At 38.0% G+C, this 18,868-nt stretch overlaps 1 protein-coding gene across 6 annotated transcripts in view; it reads right to left on the minus strand.

Moving 5' to 3' along the window:
• CEP192 (centrosomal protein 192) overlaps positions 1 to 18,868 on the minus strand; it is a 48,104-nt gene that overhangs the window by 540 nt on the left and 28,696 nt on the right. For all 6 annotated transcript variants that reach the window (XM_082236041.1, XM_082236045.1, XM_082236044.1 and 3 more), the window contains 20 exons: positions 17,578 to 17,714; positions 17,397 to 17,489; positions 16,371 to 16,486; positions 16,113 to 16,289; positions 15,193 to 15,283; positions 14,225 to 14,389; positions 13,299 to 13,565; positions 13,009 to 13,115; positions 11,697 to 11,806; positions 10,405 to 10,546; positions 9,793 to 9,962; positions 8,821 to 8,944; positions 7,824 to 7,929; positions 6,817 to 7,018; positions 5,926 to 6,005; positions 5,217 to 5,312; positions 3,148 to 3,267; positions 1,827 to 1,945; positions 1,209 to 1,317; positions 679 to 737 (listed from right to left, as the gene is read on the minus strand). In XM_082236041.1, the coding sequence (XP_082092167.1) occupies positions 679 to 737; positions 1,209 to 1,317; positions 1,827 to 1,945; positions 3,148 to 3,267; positions 5,217 to 5,312; positions 5,926 to 6,005; positions 6,817 to 7,018; positions 7,824 to 7,929; positions 8,821 to 8,944; positions 9,793 to 9,962; positions 10,405 to 10,546; positions 11,697 to 11,806; positions 13,009 to 13,115; positions 13,299 to 13,565; positions 14,225 to 14,389; positions 15,193 to 15,283; positions 16,113 to 16,289; positions 16,371 to 16,486; positions 17,397 to 17,489; positions 17,578 to 17,714 (2,590 nt within the window). The remainder of the gene's footprint in view (positions 1 to 678; positions 738 to 1,208; positions 1,318 to 1,826; positions 1,946 to 3,147; positions 3,268 to 5,216; positions 5,313 to 5,925; positions 6,006 to 6,816; positions 7,019 to 7,823; positions 7,930 to 8,820; positions 8,945 to 9,792; positions 9,963 to 10,404; positions 10,547 to 11,696; positions 11,807 to 13,008; positions 13,116 to 13,298; positions 13,566 to 14,224; positions 14,390 to 15,192; positions 15,284 to 16,112; positions 16,290 to 16,370; positions 16,487 to 17,396; positions 17,490 to 17,577; positions 17,715 to 18,868) is intronic.

The following is an 18,868-nucleotide window of genomic DNA, read 5'->3' on the forward strand; positions in this document are numbered from 1 at the left end:
TGCAAGAGCCAGCAGAAAGTTCATTTGCTAACTGGCCAGAATACTGCAGTCAGTGGCATAATATTGTGTGGAGTTCAAACTGGTTTATCAATCATTATGGATTATTAACTGTTATCAGTAATTACATTTCTATCCCACTTACCTCCCAAAGGAGGCCAGGGCAGCAAATAACAATGCAGCAAAACAATACAACTAAATAAAAAATATTTAAGTATTTACAAACTTTTTGAATATGTAAGAACATTTAAAAGTCTCTTTGTGTCTTTGATCTTTGACAACAGCATAACCAAGAAACGTAAGCCATTCGAGAAAATGTGCGTACAGGACATAACACAGGCATTTACTTTGAGTGTCTCCAGTGCCACAACCGCGTGGGCTATGCAGGGGTATCAAGACAAATGTTCTAGAGCAGCCTTTCTCAACCTGTGGGTCCCCAGATGTTGTTGAACTACAACTCCCATCACCCCTAGCTAGCAAGGCCAGAGCTCAGGGATGATGGGAGTTGTAGTCCAACAACATCTGGGGACCCACAGGTTGAGAACCACTGCTCTAGAGACAGTTAACATGGTGCTCCCCAGATGTTGTTTAATGACAACTCCCATTCACACCAGCACGGCCAATACACATCCTCCTAATCCAGGTAAAAGTTGAAGCTTTAGAACATTTGAGTTCACTTACCTCAAAGTATAATGGGAATGTTTGATGTAAAACGGCTCTCTGGGACATCTGAACTTCAGCTGCAATTTAACAAGAAATGGTTAAGACAATTCAGGTTACTATAATCATTAAAAACTAAGCACCTAGTTCCCCAGAGTTCAGCAATAAGATAAAAGATATATTGGGATGCAGGTTTAACAAAAAAAAGTCTGCATCCAAAACAGTTAAGCTTGCTTAAACCCACTCCCAACTTTGTTGGATTTAGACCAGAAAAGGTTTGTAGTGTTTAAGCTTTTAATATTTGGTCAACAATCAATCCACAGCACAGGTTCCAAGATTGGGATTTACATTCAATATAGTGTACAATTTTAAAATGAAAGGTAATTGGTGTTCAGCTGAAAATGAGATGAATGCTGGGAAGTGAATGACCAGAAAACAAACATTGGTAGAAAGAAATTTAGCCTGAGACCTACTATCAGGAATTAGATGCTAAGGAGTAAGAGTTATTATATAAACACATCTTGAAACAATACTATTAATTCTATATATACCTTGTTTGAAAAGGAAGAATAATTCCTCACAGTAATTTTCAGTGTACTGGATTCACCAATTCTAGTTGGAGGAAATTTATAAATGTCTTCCTGGGCATGTACCCCCTTCCTGTTTTTGAGAAATGTAAAAATACAGTCGAACAATCATGTCTATTATTATATCTGTGTTAGTAATATTCTTGTAATGTATTTCTTTGAAAGCAAAGAATCAATATTTGGCACATTGTTGGAACCGCAACTGGATAGTATCTTTCCTAGAGAGTCCCACCAAACCCACTTTACTGTTTAGTTTTAGGAATCCTATGAAAATGCATTTTGCAAACATTCTGTAATATTTTATAACCCATTGTTGCTATAATTTTTTGTCTGAAGCTATTAACTGTAAAAATAAGCAAACCATCTGCTAGCCATCTAAGCCAGCTGGAGTTCCTTGGAAGAGGGTGGGATAAAAAGGAAATAAAATGGATTTCACTTCAGCATAGGAAAGAATATCACTCTCAGTTCCTCCTTTGAAGATGAATCACCTTATGTCACGTAAGCAACAATGATCAAGTTTTACTTTGTTGATGATGAAGGAGTAGACATATGGCTTACAAAAAAAAAATCATTTTCACATACCACATTTTGTGTTCAGAGCTATTAGGGTAATCTCTTCTTAGGGTCACATCTCGAACGTTGACTTTTACTAAAGCAGCTGTGGAATCTTCATTTTTTAAATCTTCATTTCCTAAGATACCCTGATGCGAGAAACATCTGAAGTTATACATTAGTATTAGCTCCCTGAACTAGGCTGAACATTTTTACATGGATATGAAAAATAAAATTCATTACTTTGAGAAGGACTACTTTTGTTGTCAAAAACAAATTTAGTATTGAGGCAGATACACTACTAAGTGAGGATTTCACTTACTAAATATGTCACTTGTAGGCTGACAATATTACAAAACTCTTCAGGCCATTGTACTGAGTAGGAAAAATGTACCACTGAAGAATCATGAGTGCAGAAGCAGGTTCAAAGTAGCACAGGTCAGCACTTGTTATCTTGTTTTTCCTTCTCTGTCTGACTTGTAAGGGAGGACTTGCTCAAACAGAATGGAAGCAGCAGAATAAAGAACAGGAACCTGTGACCATTCGCTAACTAGGCATAAGCAAGACTGGCTTCTAGGAGGTATTTTCTAACTCAACATCAGGCTGAATCATCTAATGCAGAGGAGGAGGAGAAAGCTGACATCCTCCAGATGTTACATTTCAACTATCATCAACTACTGGATGGGGATGAAGTAATCCAACAATATTTGAAGGACCACAGATTCTCCAATCCTGTTCTTGGGCCTGCCCATAAAAAGCAAGTCTATAGTGAGACTAGAGTGTTGTCCACTGTTTCGAGAACTCTTCTCATGAAATTTTTGCGGGTGAACTGAGAGTTTGTTTAGACCCTGGGTGAGAAGCTAAGGGGAGGGTGTGTCAGAAAGAAAATGTGCATAGACAGATAAAACTTCATATTAATGTAACATTTTAATATGTAACTGTATTTTGGTAATATTTGCTTAAGATGTCTGTTGTTACTTCTTAATATATTAAGTGATACAGAAATTAAATAATCAATCTAATCTAACCTAGTGGCTGGAGACAAAAGCACCTAGTGCTTTGGGACCTTTTTGCTATGTGTATGTCCCCTCAGAGATACCTTGTCTGGAAACAGGTACATCTAGCATAAAGCTACAAAAGTTGTTTAAATCCTGTATGCTTTAAGCATTTAGATTAGACAAGAATATTATTATTATTATGAGGGTTCTTTTGTATGGAGGAGGCTAGACAAATGATGAGACTACACAAATGATGAAATGACAATGTTTCACATTACATCTCAACAAGGAATGAAACCTTGTTGAGTATTAATCTCTGATAAATAAAATAATGATCTCATTCATATACTCACCATTCCACAAAACTGAAGTCTGTGTTTGTCTTTTAAGTGAGATTCGTGAAGTGGGTGACACTCGAGATCCCAGAACTGAGAATAGTGTCCTCTGTCTCTAGGTAAAAAGGTGACTACAACCTATGAAGAAAGTAAGTTAGAGAATAAATTATTTTCCAAAGTTGACTGAATCGACAGCCATTTCTTTTGTGTCTGTCAGAGTTGGCGAAAGTGCTATTCCAACCTATGTAATGTCACTGACACTACCTGGACTGCTGATACAAAACCAACCCCAGGGGCCAATATTAACAAGGTATAAGTTTCTTATCCAATTTATGTAAGTTCCCCAATGATCCTGAATGATTAGTTCTACCCATAGGCCTCCAGAAGGAGGGCAGTTGCTCCCTCCATAGGAACCATAATTCCTGGATTTCTATTACTATCAGCTTTCATATTGAAAAATACAGTTTCTAGAATTTGGAAAGCCTGATATACTATTTTTTCCCTAATTTTTGTGAGAAACTAGCCTGCACCCCTCTTTCAATATTTCACTTTGTGCCCTCTCACCCTGCCCCCTTCCACAAATCCTGAGGATGCCCATGGTTGTACCCATTTAACCATAACCCTTTTGATTATGTATGACCACTTAGGTAATATCTGGTGCAGCACAACATCTGGGAAATGGGAGGTCTTTACTAAAATTCCCAAACATGAATTCCTGTTAAGGAGGGCAGAAGGAAGATACTATCCTTCAGCAGATACCAGCCCATGAGCTCAGAGGAATAACTAGTAGATTCCTCCTTCAATTTCTAGGGAAGCTGGAAGATGAACCTTCATTAAGACAGCTCTATCAGTGTTCAGCCCTGCCTCTAGGTTCATGTGACGAGATTTTCTGAAGCACCGTGACTGTCCTCACTCAGAGAAAAGAAGTTTGCCATGCGAAATATAGGGGGAGAATCAAGGGACAATTTATCCTTCACCTTTCCATTAAAAAAATTCCAAACTAAGGATAACAATAAGATCAGATAACACATGAGACAAAAGTTGATTAAAATGTCAGCTAGTTACAAACATCAATTAGAAATGCATATTAAAACACAGAACAGCTGAGCAAAACAATTCAGCCCAGCATGCCAATTGCCTGTTTAAATAAAAAGGTGTTTGCCTGTTGATGGCAGGCCATCAACCAGTGTGGGGAGGGAAAAGGCAGACAAGCCTTCTTAGTAGTGTTTTATGAATGATTTTCAAGGTACAAAGAGAGAGAATATTGAATGTTAACTCTTCCTTTGTAAACAAGCAGCTGTTTTCTTTTCTTTTGTTTTATTTCACTGTATTTAGTAACTGGTTCATCAGGTAAGGCAAGAAATAATGTGAGAGACACCATGTTCTTGGCATGCCAGCAATGGGGGGCAGGGGGTGAGGGAGAGCAAAGGCAATGGGATATCAACACAAAGTAAAGTAAAAATTTGATTGATCAGAGGATCAACTTTCTATTTAGCAAATGCCTTGAGATTACAGCTATAGGACAATGCAGCCTTCAACATCCATCTGACAACCATTCTTGTTACTGGAGTTTGTAGTTTACCTGCTTTCGCAATCATCCCCACAAGCAGTATGAGTCACTAGTATGTCCTTTTTTCCTATGAAAAGTGTCACTTTCTAGCTCAGGAAGTAATTGCAATTGTGAGGGGAGTGTGGAAGAGATGCTCTACACCACATGAGGATCCTGATCCCCTCCTGCCTTGTATGACTACAAATTCAAATGAAGTAGGTCTACAAATTTATGTCATGTGACACTGCACATGCAGAGTAGGTGAAGTCAACCCATATCTCAAAGTTAATTCTTCACAGTATACTCTGAGAAAAGCAAGTTTCTTCATGCAGAACTGAACAGTATTGTGTAATCTTGATGCTGCTTTTTAAATTCTTTAGATTTTTCAAGATGGATTCTTGAGTAGAAGCCTGACTTCATTTCACAAAAATGCTGTTGTTATAGCCTAGAACTTTTGAAGCATTAACTGATTTTTCTTTGATGGAAGACAAACAGAAGTGCAGTGTATTAAGATGAAAACACAGTCAATGTGACTTACCTTTTCTTCCCCATGAGCTTTGAGAATACCAGAAAGCAATGAACATCGAAAAGCAGTATATGTGGCCCTGTAAACCTCTCCACTGTCATCTAAGCCCTGAAAGGAAATTATTAAACAGAAACACTAGTTTTACAAAGCAGCCTTGGAACATGTGCAAGTGAAGTGGGTTTTGACTGGAAATTGGGTGGTGTTCAATTAGGTTTTTCTCAGAGTAGACCCATTTGAATTAATGATCATGACTCAGTTAGGTCCCTTAGCTCAGCAGGGCTACTCCAAGTAAAACTTAGATGAATACCACCCATTAACATGGAAGTTGTTAATTTCAGTATCTAATGATTTCATAAAAATGATTTTCCAGTTTGTTCTCCAACACCTCCATTGTGAATCTACAGTTGAGATCACTCGAAATTTAAAGTGTTTACCTATGTCCAGCACTTGTCTATCTATACGATCTGAATAAAAACCAGAGTATGCACATTTGTCTATCTACTACAAGTTGAGGGTAAGCAACCAGATCAGAAAGAGATTAATTTTTAAAAAATGTTTGAATTTTCAGTGTTGCTTTTGAAACCTATTTTCCAATATTTTTCTTCCGTCAGAAGAGCTCTATTTGAATGTTCATGTCAGGCCAGGTCTGTTTAGATGCAAAGATTACAGAATATATAACCTAAAGACAGTGTGTGTTTGTTTTTTGAGATTTTCTACTCACCTTGATATAAGGCGGTGCGAAAGATGACAATAGCCACTTCACATTTGCATCTCCATTATTTTCAATCTCTATGTACTTTTCTGGAAGAAGAAGTGCAGGCAAGTAATGTAAGTAACAGTTATTCATCATCATCATCAAACCTTTTATTGGCATCACATACAAACATCCATAGCAAGTAACAGTTATTCTTATAAGGGCCTGTGAAGGATTTGGACCTTGCTTTCATGGACTGTGAGATGTATATGGGAATGATTATCTTCCTTGTCTATTCATTTGGGGGTTATAGAATTAACTTGTGAAGCCTGGCACTGCCCGGGGGCTTAGCTAGGAAGAGAGAATTTTGTTACAGACAAGGAGTGTGGCAGGTCTCTTGGCTGAGAGGTTCCATGAGGTCCTATAGCCTTGACTGGAAGAAGCTGTGACTGGTAGTCAGGCTAGAGGTTTCTTAGATCTGTGTGACGAGGCAAAGACTTTTCAACCTGGGAAAGACATGCTACTCAAGAGTAACATTCTTCTGAGAGCCCAGTCAGTTGAGGAACTTCTTAAGTTCAGTGAAAGTGCTTATAACATTTGGTCAGGAGTGATCATATTTATAGTCTTCTATAAAAAGACCATAAAAAGGGTTTTAAAGTGCCACAAGACTGAGATGAATTGCATGGAAAATAATGAAATTAATACAACTTCAGTTTGGAAACCTGCACACTTGCCAATTTGTTATTGGCTTAGTGTTATGTGTGAACTGTGTGAATGTGAATGTGAATTTCAAGACTGTGAGTAGCTGCCATGCATGGCCAGTCATGCTTGTCTCACTGAAGTAATACATGTTTCGTTTTCACCATTAGAAAACATTTTACTCAAAATGATACTAGTCATACGCAAGACCGACCTTACCTGAGCTTTCCCCAGACTTTGTTTCAGGAAAAAACACAGTCCGATTCTTTACTTCAAGTTTTGTCGAAGATGGCTTTTGAAGTGGCCTTATGTGCATAATAGGAAGCTCAGGCTGCTGCTGATGAACACCTAATTTGGCAACTGGTGAAACCGTTTCAGTTTGCTTCTCAGAGATATTTTCCCGAATTTGGACCCTAACAAGCTATGCACAAGAAAGAAACGAAATCATAGTATTTTGCTGTTACTGGTCTCAAGTTAATCCTACAGTTATCTCCCAGACTGGCTGGCCAGTGCATATGCTCAAACCTGCTTTGCAACCAAGGACTCAAAAGCCAGGTGAAAATATTAAATGTAACAAAGAAAATGCAACACATACATCTCTTAAACTTTTAAAACAACTTCCATACAAGAGAATAAGTTGTCCAACACTTGAAGAAATGCATTCCCCACTTTTCAAAACATTTCCAAGACAGCTTACAATTATTAAACAGAAATATTAGCACACACAATTTAAAAGAGCAAAAGTGACCAGAGATAAAATAAATATTTAACTGGACATGCCTTCAACAGAAACTACCAATGGATTTGAGTTCTGCTGGCAAATATAGTTGGACACATACAATAAGGGAGCAGACTACTATTATATTAAGGTATTTTGGTATTTTGTGCAAATAAAATAAGAAAAAATAATTAACCAACCAATCAACCAACAGAAGAGAAAGAGATGGAACACACACTTATGCCTGCCTAATATCATGTATGGGAGGCACAAAGAGAAAACCCACTGAGGCCAGGTGCAATCCTATAGAAGCAGGTTATTCCTCAGGTAAACTGACCCCAAGCAATTCTTCATTTACTCCCATAACTGCAAACTTCATCTAGGAAATGCAAACTACTCCCTTTAAAGCAATAGATGAAAGCTTAACTGACAAGATGAAATTAGTTTTCTAAAACCAAGGCATTTGGCAGAATTTTCATAACCATAGACACTTATTTAAGCCACTTACTTTTTGTCCATTATCACAATGTACATAAATAAGGCCACTCCATGGGAAGATGGATTTCTTTTCTGCGAGTGATGGATTTGGACTCACATAAATTGAAATGTTGCTTCTAGAAATAAGACGTCCAGTGCATTAATTTTAATATGCTAAATGAAATCAATGTTTCATTATTAGATCTGGCTACTGTTCTTCTTGACTTTTTTGTACACAATAGATGAAATTTTAGTATTCTATTAATTTAATATGAGGAATGGCAAACCCACGCCTATCTACAAGTCTAGCTTCATAAGGACAAGGAAAAACTCACATAGTGATGTTTCAATCACCAATGCACCTGCCATGTACACAGGGCTAGAATTATTAGGTCTATGATACAACACTATCAGAAGCAAAATATCAAGTGGGGTGACAATATTCTTGCCAACTGTGTAACTATTATTGTGACAGGTGCAATATATCAGCTTCAGATAATATGGTTGCAACATTTTTCATAGAAGACTATGAAGTCATGTGTGAGAGAGGCTCTAACTTTAAGTTATTTAAATGTATCATAGCACTGTCAGCTCATAAAAAACTGAAATACACTGCTAACTCAATCTGAATCATATATCTTGTATACATACAGTATTAATTTTTTCTGTGCTAACCACAAATACTTTAGGTTATCCTTAAGAATTAAAGGTTTTTCTCAGCATAAATAAAAACAAGGCTGTTTATTCTTTTAGGAAAGAAAAGCTTGACACTATGGACATAGCCAGAAACTCTTTTCACAACTGTACAAAGATTCCTTCCCTTTCACCTTCATGCTATCTCAAGAGCTGGATATAATCAGACTGACAGTGCAATCCCATACAATGGCACTGAGATGTAAGTCCCACTGAATTCTACAGAAACTAGTTGTGCATGAGTGGATATAGGATTGCAACCTTAGTTACGGCAAAGGACAGTTTTCAAATTAATGGAATCATGTGGAAAAGTAATGAACAATGGAAGTACTTACCCTGGTTCAATAGTTCCATGCTGAGGTGTTACTGTCAGACAGTGAGCAGGCCATGATAGCTCAAATGTCAATGACCTGTTTGAGTTGTTACTTATTTGTGCATGTTTAGTAATCGCAGCTCCACCTTTTGAGATAAGAATTGCATGAATTCTCAGTTATCTTAGAATACATTTAAGTGCTATTTACAAAGCATTAACAACCGTATCAATTATACAAATGTTACTTCCAAACTTACATGTGCAGTAATGAATCAAAGGCTTTTACATAATACAGCTATAGGAAAAAAGCATGTATTACTTTATTGATATCTAAATAGTGGGTTGTGAGTTACTTTGGAAAGTGGAAACTTTACAACCACTGACTAGGCTGCCAGCAACTGATTTGTGACCAACATTGAAACAAGGATCTTTTACTTCCTTGTAACAAATTAGAACTACAGTCATACCTTGGTTCTTGAACGGAATTGGTTCCAGAATTCGGATCAACTTCCAAAAACATTCAAAAACCAAGACACAGCTTCTGATTGGCTGCAGGAGCTTCCTGCACTCAATCGGAAGCTGTGTCGGACATACGGCTTCCAAAAAACGTTCACAAACCGGAACACTCACTTCCGGGTTTGTGGCATTCAGGAACCAAAACGTTCAAGTCACAAGGTGTTCCAGAACCAAGGTATGACTGTAACAAGGAGATCTGTAAAACACAGAAAATCCCACTAAAAGTTTCTATGTAAGCTTTTGAAGTCATCTCTACTACAGAAATAAATTCTCTTAATTCCAGAATTTATGCATCATGATCAATTTATCAACAGAGTTCTATATACATGGAGAAATATTCCCAACCCCAAACAAATTCAGTTTATTATTGTGTCTCACAGTAATACTATCTATCACATAACATCCTAAGCAATGTATAGGTTACAAATATCATGGTGAATATTTTTAACAGATCTTGAAATGTGTGGAAATAACATACTTTGAGAAGGAGCAGTGAGAATTAGAAATTCAGGCAGAAGAGTCCAGTTTTCCTTGGAAACAAGCTTATTTTCATCAATGCTATCAGCATTTGATGACAATGCACAACCATGAGGTCCTTTAACAGGCAGTACATCCAAAGTCATATTGGATTTCTCAGGAACACCAGGTCTATGAAACAGAGAAAGAGCAGTTCAACACCAAATACTAGGAAATGAGACAAGAGAAGCAAATATCAGAGTATAAAACTTGCCTTCTAAAAGAAAATAAAAAACCCTTGCCTTACTTAGCCAGAGTTTCAGACAGATAAAAACTGATAAAAAGCAATTAAAAGTTAGCAGATGAATTGAGTATTCTGAAAATGATTTTCTGTTCCAACATAACCTTTCCCCTATGTATTACTCCACAGGAATCATATCAACACCCACAACCACCAAGAAAGATTATATACAGACCCCAGTCACTGAAGTAGTCCAGTCAGGTAACTACACATTATGACCTAATTTCAGAGTCTTTTAATTCTTATTTTTGTTGGAATATTCGAAGTTTACCAAGGTAGAGGAACTGCTTACCAGTATTTCAGAAAATACTAAAAAATGACAAATAAAATTACCTCTCTAGTGCTACACGATGCACTGAAGATGGCTTGATATCGAAAGCAGAACTACTGAAGGCATTAACCGCCGAAACAATAATCCTTCTCATGTTCATGAAAAAGTACTGGATATCAAACGAATGTTGCGGAAGATCATATACTAGAGAAGACATTTAAAAATCAAAAGCAAAGCTGGATTAATGAAACAAACTGCAGTATTTACTGAAGATTGGTGACTAATGACAGACTAATCAACTGGGTTATTACCGTCTTTACAGACAGTAATTGCATTCCTGGACCTTTTCAAATTCTTTAGAAGTTAAAAGAGAAAATGGGCATAGTCCATCACCAGCTTCCCAGCAGATACACAAGGTAATTCCCACTGATTTCAAATGGAACTTCCAAATATGTACATTTAGGATAAAAGCTAATGTTGTAAAGGTGACATGAATGATGCAAGCTTCAGAAACGTATTAAAAAGTTATAGCTAGAATTAGAGCAAGATCAAGCAACTACTGCTGCCAAAGGCAGATGAAAAGGGAATCCTTAATAGCATTGGAGGAATGACAATGGGAGATGGGAGAGAGAAAAGATTTGCTATGGAGAGGACAGAGATAGCTGCATGGTTGAGTTCTCAACCAGTATTGGACAGTGAGATGGGCTGCTCACTTGACTTCCAGCAGGTCGCATAGGTGTTGCTTCCTGGGAGGGTAAGGAGGCTGTGAGGTCTGGGGACAGAAACAGCAGCAACATGATGGACTAGAGGTCAGGTGAGAAGCACTGCGCCACCACAATATCCCCTACTATCAACCATGTTAAAAACAACCCAGCTGCACTAGCACCTGCATTATGATAAGCAGATTGCAAGGATATAATCATTTGAATAAGGGAAAGTGGTAAAGGTAAAGGTAAAGAGACCCCTGACTATTAGGTCCAGTTGCAGACGACTCTGGGGATGCGGCGCTCATCTCGCTTTATTGGCCAAGGGAGCCGGCGTACAGCTTCTGGGTCATGTGGACAGCATGACTAAGCCGCTTCTGGCAAACCAGAGCAGCGCACGGAAACGCCATTTACCTTCCTGCCGGAGCAGTACCTATTTATCTACTTGCACTCTGACGTGCTTTCGAACTGCTAGGTTGGCAGGAGCAGGGACCGAGCAACGGGAGCTCACCCTGTCACGGGGATTCAAACCGCCGAACTTCTGATCAGCAGGGAAAGTGGTAGTGAAAGCTAAATTTGAAATACATCTAAAGAATGGCGAGAAATCAAATATACAAACAAGTAGATATTCTCAGGGTGGTCAAGCTTACCTTCAGTCACCAGCTCTTCCCCAGGGAATTCTTCATCAAACTTTACATTTATCACAGGATTATTAGCAGGAAGCATTTTTTGCACTTGCTCTGGATTTTGCTGTACAGCTCTGAGTAGACAATTGAGAGTTTTCAGGTCTCATTAACGTTATGAAGAAGCATTTAACAAAGACACTAAAATACTCTGTAAAGCATTCAATCCAATTACCCCACTTTAAAAGCATTTATGCACTGCAGTGTGCTTAGGGACTACATCTGATCAGTTTTTTATTCCCAATGAGAAACATAACATAACTCAATCATCCTTCCACAAATGTGTCCAAAAGTTTCCTTCCAGCAATCATCTGCCCCAGATGTCCAGTATGCTGGTTAAAGAACCACACAGAGTTAGAACTCTGGAAGTATAATCTTGCCTTCCACTGGTCTGTTGAGAGTCCAACTACTGATTTGTCTGCACATAACAGAGGACAAAGGGGAGGGGAGAAGCAGCACTGACAATGACCACATATAATGGCCTGCTACTAACAACAGAGAAAGTTTATGGGCCCACAAACATTGTGCCCAGCAAGCTCAAATTAGGCCAGATAATAGGAACTACTTTGGTTATGTTGCAGGGAAGAGGGAAACACCTACATATGTCTGTTTCCTAGATGTAGTGCTCTTACATGTTCATTGTGGGATTGTTGGAAGTTAGCAACTTGTTACGAAGCATTTGACTACCATGCACAAGGGGAGAGGGAGCAGGACTAAAAACAAAGACATTCTAACACCCTCAAGTGCTAACCTGCCATAGCCAGAAAATGAAGCAAATCTGAGTGCTGAACACAACTGCATACTCCAGTCTTTTCCAAACCTTTTGCAAACGTATTTTACAATAAGGGATTTTATAATCCAAAAAAGTGAACTTGTTCCTGTTCTTGATACCAGTGACTGTTGATCTTTGAACACAGATAGAGTTGGCTATGTTATTTAATAACCACTAATACAGAGCTTTCCAAACTTTTCATGTTGGTGACACCCATTTTAGACATGCATCCTTTCACGACACAGTAATTCAGTTTTACTAGCAACTGGAGGTTAAACTAACCCCTTTCTAGCCCCGGGAGCAGTGTGGGGAGCATTTGCGTGACACAGCCGACACACCAATGTTTCATGACACACAGTTTGAAAAGCTCTGTAGTAATATTTAACAGCCAATATAAAAAAAAAACTTTTATTCTTTAAATATCCATTCTAACCATCTGCTTCTTATTTCTTAAGAACAGATAGTAATGAATATACTTGTCATTTCTCAAAAAACATTTAGCCTTACCTGCGATACTGCTGTCTCAAAATTTCATCTCCATAGACAAAACAAATTGTAGACAACACTGGTGAATTACTTTGATCTTCAGTTGAATTATATGTTACTGTAACTTTCTGAGAGGAAACAGTCAAATTTTGGTAAATTAATTTGTGGCACAATTGTTTGAATTATATGTAAGATTCACAAACACAAAGCAAGATTTTATGGCACATTTTTGGGTGGGTGGGGGGAATGTTAACAGCTAACACATTTTATAGGTCTTGCGTAATATATATATATTGTGGCTTTCATATTACCTGCTGTGAACTTTCCTGAAGAACAAATTTTTCTGGGGAAACTCTCATCACATTTGGATCCATAACAATTATTTCACTTGAGTTCTTAAAGCACAGTGCTTTCACGTACGCAGCCCGACTCCCTGTATTTTGTACAGAAAAGGAAGCCTGTCTTGTTTTACCATTCAGCCCCGCTATATCATTCAGCCCCACTATGTATCTATTACAGTGTTTTTTAACATCTTCTAATCTCAGATTGCTATTTCCTCCATATCCATACAATGGTATCTGAAAGAAAGAAAAACGTACATTTAGAAAAACCAGAATTGAAATAACCTTGCTCCCAGTTTCATTATCCCCAACTTTAATATTCAAAACAATCAAAGAATTCTAAAATTCTTTAAAATGTTCATATGTAGCACACCCTAAAGACCAAATGATGGAAAAGCAGGGTAAAAGTAGCTTAAGTAAGCAGAATAATGACTGGTTTCTGATGTGTACGAGTAACAGGATCTTTACAGGCAGGCAGATGCAAGTTGAAGGAAGTTGGCTCTGTTGGGAACAGCTATTTCATGGTGCCCTGAAATGGTTCTTCACAAAGGCGTCCCTCACCTTCACCACTGAGAAAAGTGAGGAAAGCAAGCTTCTTTGGGAGCTACTGGAATGACTAACTTAAGACACTGAAAGGCCCAGAACACGAAGAAAAAGATATCCAAAGTGCAAGGCAAGGGAGTTACTGAGATGTGGAGAGACTCTCTACCACTCTTAATATCAAGAAAACTACTGGAGTACAAAAAATAAAATCCAAGGAGGTTATAGTGGTCAGTTTTTTGTCTGGCTTACAGTCAGAAGAGACTTCAAAACATCCTGAAGGACTTACTGCAAAAATGAACATAATAAATTCAGAAACATCCCATGAAATAGGATCAGTGTAAAACGTAACTCACAGTGAACTTGATTCCTAGCTGAGATAGAAGACCAAGCTGTTTCATTTCAAGCTTTGCATACATACAGGTTAATCGAGTTGGTGTAAACATTAGACAGACAGAATAATCATGTTTTGGACGAATCTTGATTTCACAATTATTGTACACATGTTCTCCAAGTTTCAACTGCAAATATGCAAGAAAATTCACACAGCAAATTAATTTAATTAAGAAAATTAATTTAGAAGAGTTAAGATTTTAATGAACAGTTTAAACCCAAATAATTTGCTCCAATAATTCTATGACCTCTGAGATATGCCACTCTATGGAAATGCTGACATAGTAAGAATAAGTGTTTTTTATTCATTACTAATTTGCAACGTTTTCCATGCACAGAGATAAATCTCAATACAGGAAGAATGTGTAAATGGCTAAACTGATGGCTTCATTCAAATTGGCACCCTCTCTTTCTTTGAACTTCCTTCTCTCCCTTTGGGATTCCCCCACCCACCCACATGAAATTAGGATGATCACCTCATCCTGTTCTCCATCCCTAGTTATAAGAATCTTAAGTGTGGTCATTTTTTTTCAAATTTGTGGTTTTAAAAGCTGCTGAATATTTTCTACTATAACATTGCTCTGCGAAATGCAGAGTATGTTAAAGAAAAATTCAAGATTCTTAAGTCTGATACAACAAAACTAGCAGCAAATACTGCTGTAAGAGGGACATGGGCATAACAAAACCAACATTTCAGAAATTTAAAATTTGAAATCATGTCCACTGTACTCTCCTGTATGTGCTGATAAAGTCCAACTCAATTTGATGAGATTTACTCTGAAGTAACTGTGTACAGGATGGCAGACTAAGAATATACCATTTGAAGGCTTATTTCAGTGAGAATATTAAAATAAATCCTAGCTTCAGTTTCAAATACCAAGTATATTTGAATCTGAATTTATATAAACAGTTTCAGTTTTGCATTACTTACTTGAAAACAGTCCTGATCTTGACCCCTTATCAGCAATCTTAACTGCTGAGTAATAGATGGAGAGTTATTTCTCAGGATTAGCTTCTGCTGACTGAAAAAATATAGAAATTTTAACGTTTCATAGTAATTTGCTTATATTTATGAACAGTTGCCCTGATAATCCACCAAGAATTACAGCATGGTAAATCCAAGGAAATCTAGTGAAGAATTAGTTGGTCTAGCTGTACACCTGTGATTTTACTCAGTTATAATAGTGTTATTTTCCATAAGACATATTTAGAACCTTATCGACAGTCTAAAGTTTTGGCTATTTATGTACAGCATGCGCTTGCTTCTAAATGTACAGCAAAGGGTACAATGCTGAGAAGGCAGGCATATCCAACAGTAAATTTTGTGTGCCATTTAGGGGGCGCTTTGTTTTTTCTGTTAAAAAGGGTTGCCAGCTGCCAGGTATTTTATCTATTTACAGTGGTACTTGCCCACAGGAATGTACTGGATGAAGACCAATATACTGAAGCTCAGTAAGAAAAAGACAGTGACACTGTAGTCTCTCACACATCCCTAAATGCTGCTTCTGATGGTCATTTGGAATAGTGAGGGATATCACCAAACCTGACTGTGGACACGGCAAAGACAGTTCTGCTTATGCAGGGACTCCCTGGATCCGAGCATCACCCTGTTTGAACAATGCATTGCCGGCAACCCTGATTTGCATGGGGGTTGCATTCTAGGTCATTGAGTATGTTGGCAGAACGGGCATAAACCCACCCTGCTCTCTTCTGGGTTTGAAAATGGTGCATGCTTTCAATGTACGCAAAATGGGAGTTGCCTATTTTTTATACTCCTGAAAGAAAAATTGATTCACGCTTTATGTACCACCAGCAATCATGCACTGAATATCTTTTTTTCTTGGTACTTACACTGTTCTGCCAAGCTGTATACCTCCCCATGTCAGAAACTGCTTGTTAGCTAGGATGGGGGGAACTTCTGAACTGGGGTATTTCTGTACCAAAGGTTTGCTCTCCACCGCAGTCACTTCGCCTTTTACAGTCACTTTATATTCTGGTCCAGATGGCAGCACCAAGATTTTTAAAACACTATTAAAATAAAGCATCAAGTTAGAAGTTCTGTAAAAAGAATTTCTGCTTAATATCATTGGGCCAATTAGGTTGCATTACCTTTCAGCATTTCTATAGTCCTTTGGAGAAAACACAACTGTCACTTCTTGTTCCTCCCCAGGTATAAGAACCAGGTCCTCCGGATTGACAGAAATGCCGCTATCTGGCTCAAGTGCCTAGAAATGAATAGTGTTACTTCAAGGTGTCATCCTTTGATCCTCAGGTGACAATGGTAGCCAGGAATACTCTTTGTCTCCACTGGCTGCTCCGCAATATATATTTCCTAAAGAAACTGCATTGTGCCCGATACAATAATGTCCTAGTTGTATCCAAATTACAACACATAAGATACCCTTCACGGAGATGCCTTTGAAGAAAATTTAGAAGCTCCAAGTGGTGCAAAAGTGAATTACAGTATTGTAACCAAAGTCCTTAGTTAGATCAAATTATATGGCTATTATTCTGTTCTGATCAGTTATAGTTTCTGAGCTCAATTAAAAATGCTGACTCCAAACCACTTCATAGATATCAGTTAAGATACATGCATAGTTGCCATGATTTCCTAAGCTGTACCTCAAAGGGAGGATCTTAGCAGGAATGCTGAGATTCTCACCAGGATGTGCCAAGGGTTATGTAGCATCCACATAGTGCAAGAGCTTTCTAGTGGCCAACCATGTGGCTTTAGAAATAAAATCACATTACTAACCCAGCCCCCTACACACATAAGTAGATGATGCTATGGCAGAACTACTTGAGCAGCTGTCTTCTTTCTGCCCAACATAGCAGCAACATGGAAACTGTGTCTATTATTTCTCTTGTCTCAGAAGCAGGCACCAGGGGATTAGGCCCTATACTCCACTTTCCACTGTGGGTGAGTCCAGTTGACTAAGTCCAGCTGACAAAAGCAAAATGGGAACAATGATCCCCTCTGAAATTGTTGGTAAGACTGCAATATCAATTTGCACTTTAAAATTTTTGCCGGGAAAGAGTGAATTGGACTCTCTTTCTATTATGTACTGATTAAGTTAGACTGATTTGGTTGACAGTAATTTCAGAACTATTCCTTGGAAAAGTAAGGTAACCTACCAGGATTTTCAAGTCAACTTTAATATTCCCAGCGTTCTTTAATGGCAACTGCTGCCTTGTTGATAATCCCATCCTCGCAGACATATATAAAGTCTAGAAAAGATAGGTTTCAAGCGAAAGTTAGAAGTGAAATATAGACAGAAACAAGCTGTATCACAAAAGATAGTTTGGGGAAATGTACCTGAAGGCCTTTTGGAGCATATATCCTAGGAGTTCCAGATCTTGCATGCAGAGGTATACTTAAAATTTTAGCAGGCTCTGGACAATCAACCTCCACATCAATTCTTGCAAAATACTCATCTGCAGGGCCCAAAGAATCTGAATAAAGTAAGTGCAAAGAATAAGATTGATCAAGTGTAAAATGTTATGATTTGTTCTAGAATGAGCTTTGACACAAAGTATTATCAACATTTACCGTAACTACCCAACTGTGATGTCAAATTAGAATGTGTCTGGTGCTATGGTAGTATTTTACATCAATATTGGTCTGTTTAAGCAAAGCTCTCCATTTCAAAATGCTACAACTGGCCTTCAAAGCAGCAAATGAATGGAAACAGCAATAATGAAATACATCCTAAAAGATATGTTGAAGCAGGGCTTCGGCATACCTCAAAGGTGTTTCAGCATGCAGAGTACATCATACAACTGGTTGAAGTGATACATTTTTGGCTTCCAGCCTCAACAAAAGATAGTGACTCAAGGTAAAATGGACCAGCTTTTCTACAAAGCTTAATGCATGCTTGACATGCCTCACATTAAAAGGCATGCATTACAATGAATACAAGGGACAGCACAGCTTATGGCACATGCTTATATACATTTCTTAAGTGCTTGCCCATTACTGCCTGGCCCAGAACGTCCATGAAACTTGAAATCCTAGCACATTGCCTTCTTTAACCTAGGTATGACACAAGTCAGCACTTGCAGACCTAAGTATGAAAATCTGCAAACAGGGATTTGGTATGTTAACGTTTATGCAGAGGTTCAAACATTTTAATGCTTATTGAATATCTAATGTGAGAGCTATTCATCACATAGCATGATATCAAATATCACAGACCTTAATTTGCTAAGCAGGTGTGACTCTGTTACTAAAAGCAAACTTTCAGCTAAGCATTTAATGATAAATACTATTTTGGCTCTTTTCTGCCTGGGTCTCCAAACACATGAGCCTTATTCACATGATACTTTGTTCATTTAAATCTTTAAAAAAATCTAACTGCAAAGAGATTTGAAAGTTCTGAGTAGCAAAAGCTCTGCATACTAGATTTTGAATATTGGTTGGACTCATGAATATTATTTCAAGCAGAATTCTGGTCTGCTGGACTAACACAGATTCTTAATATTGTACAGTAGTACCTTGGTTGTCAAACGGCTTGGCTCCCAAACAAATCGGCTCCCGAACGTCACAAACCCGGAAGTAAGTGTTCCGGTTTGTGAACATTTTTGGGAAGCTGAACTTCCAACGCAGC

The sequence above is a fragment of the Podarcis vaucheri genome (assembly GCF_965113315.1).
Source record: "Podarcis vaucheri genome assembly, chromosome: 8".
In the NCBI taxonomy this organism is placed as follows: Eukaryota; Metazoa; Chordata; class Lepidosauria; order Squamata; family Lacertidae; genus Podarcis; species Podarcis vaucheri.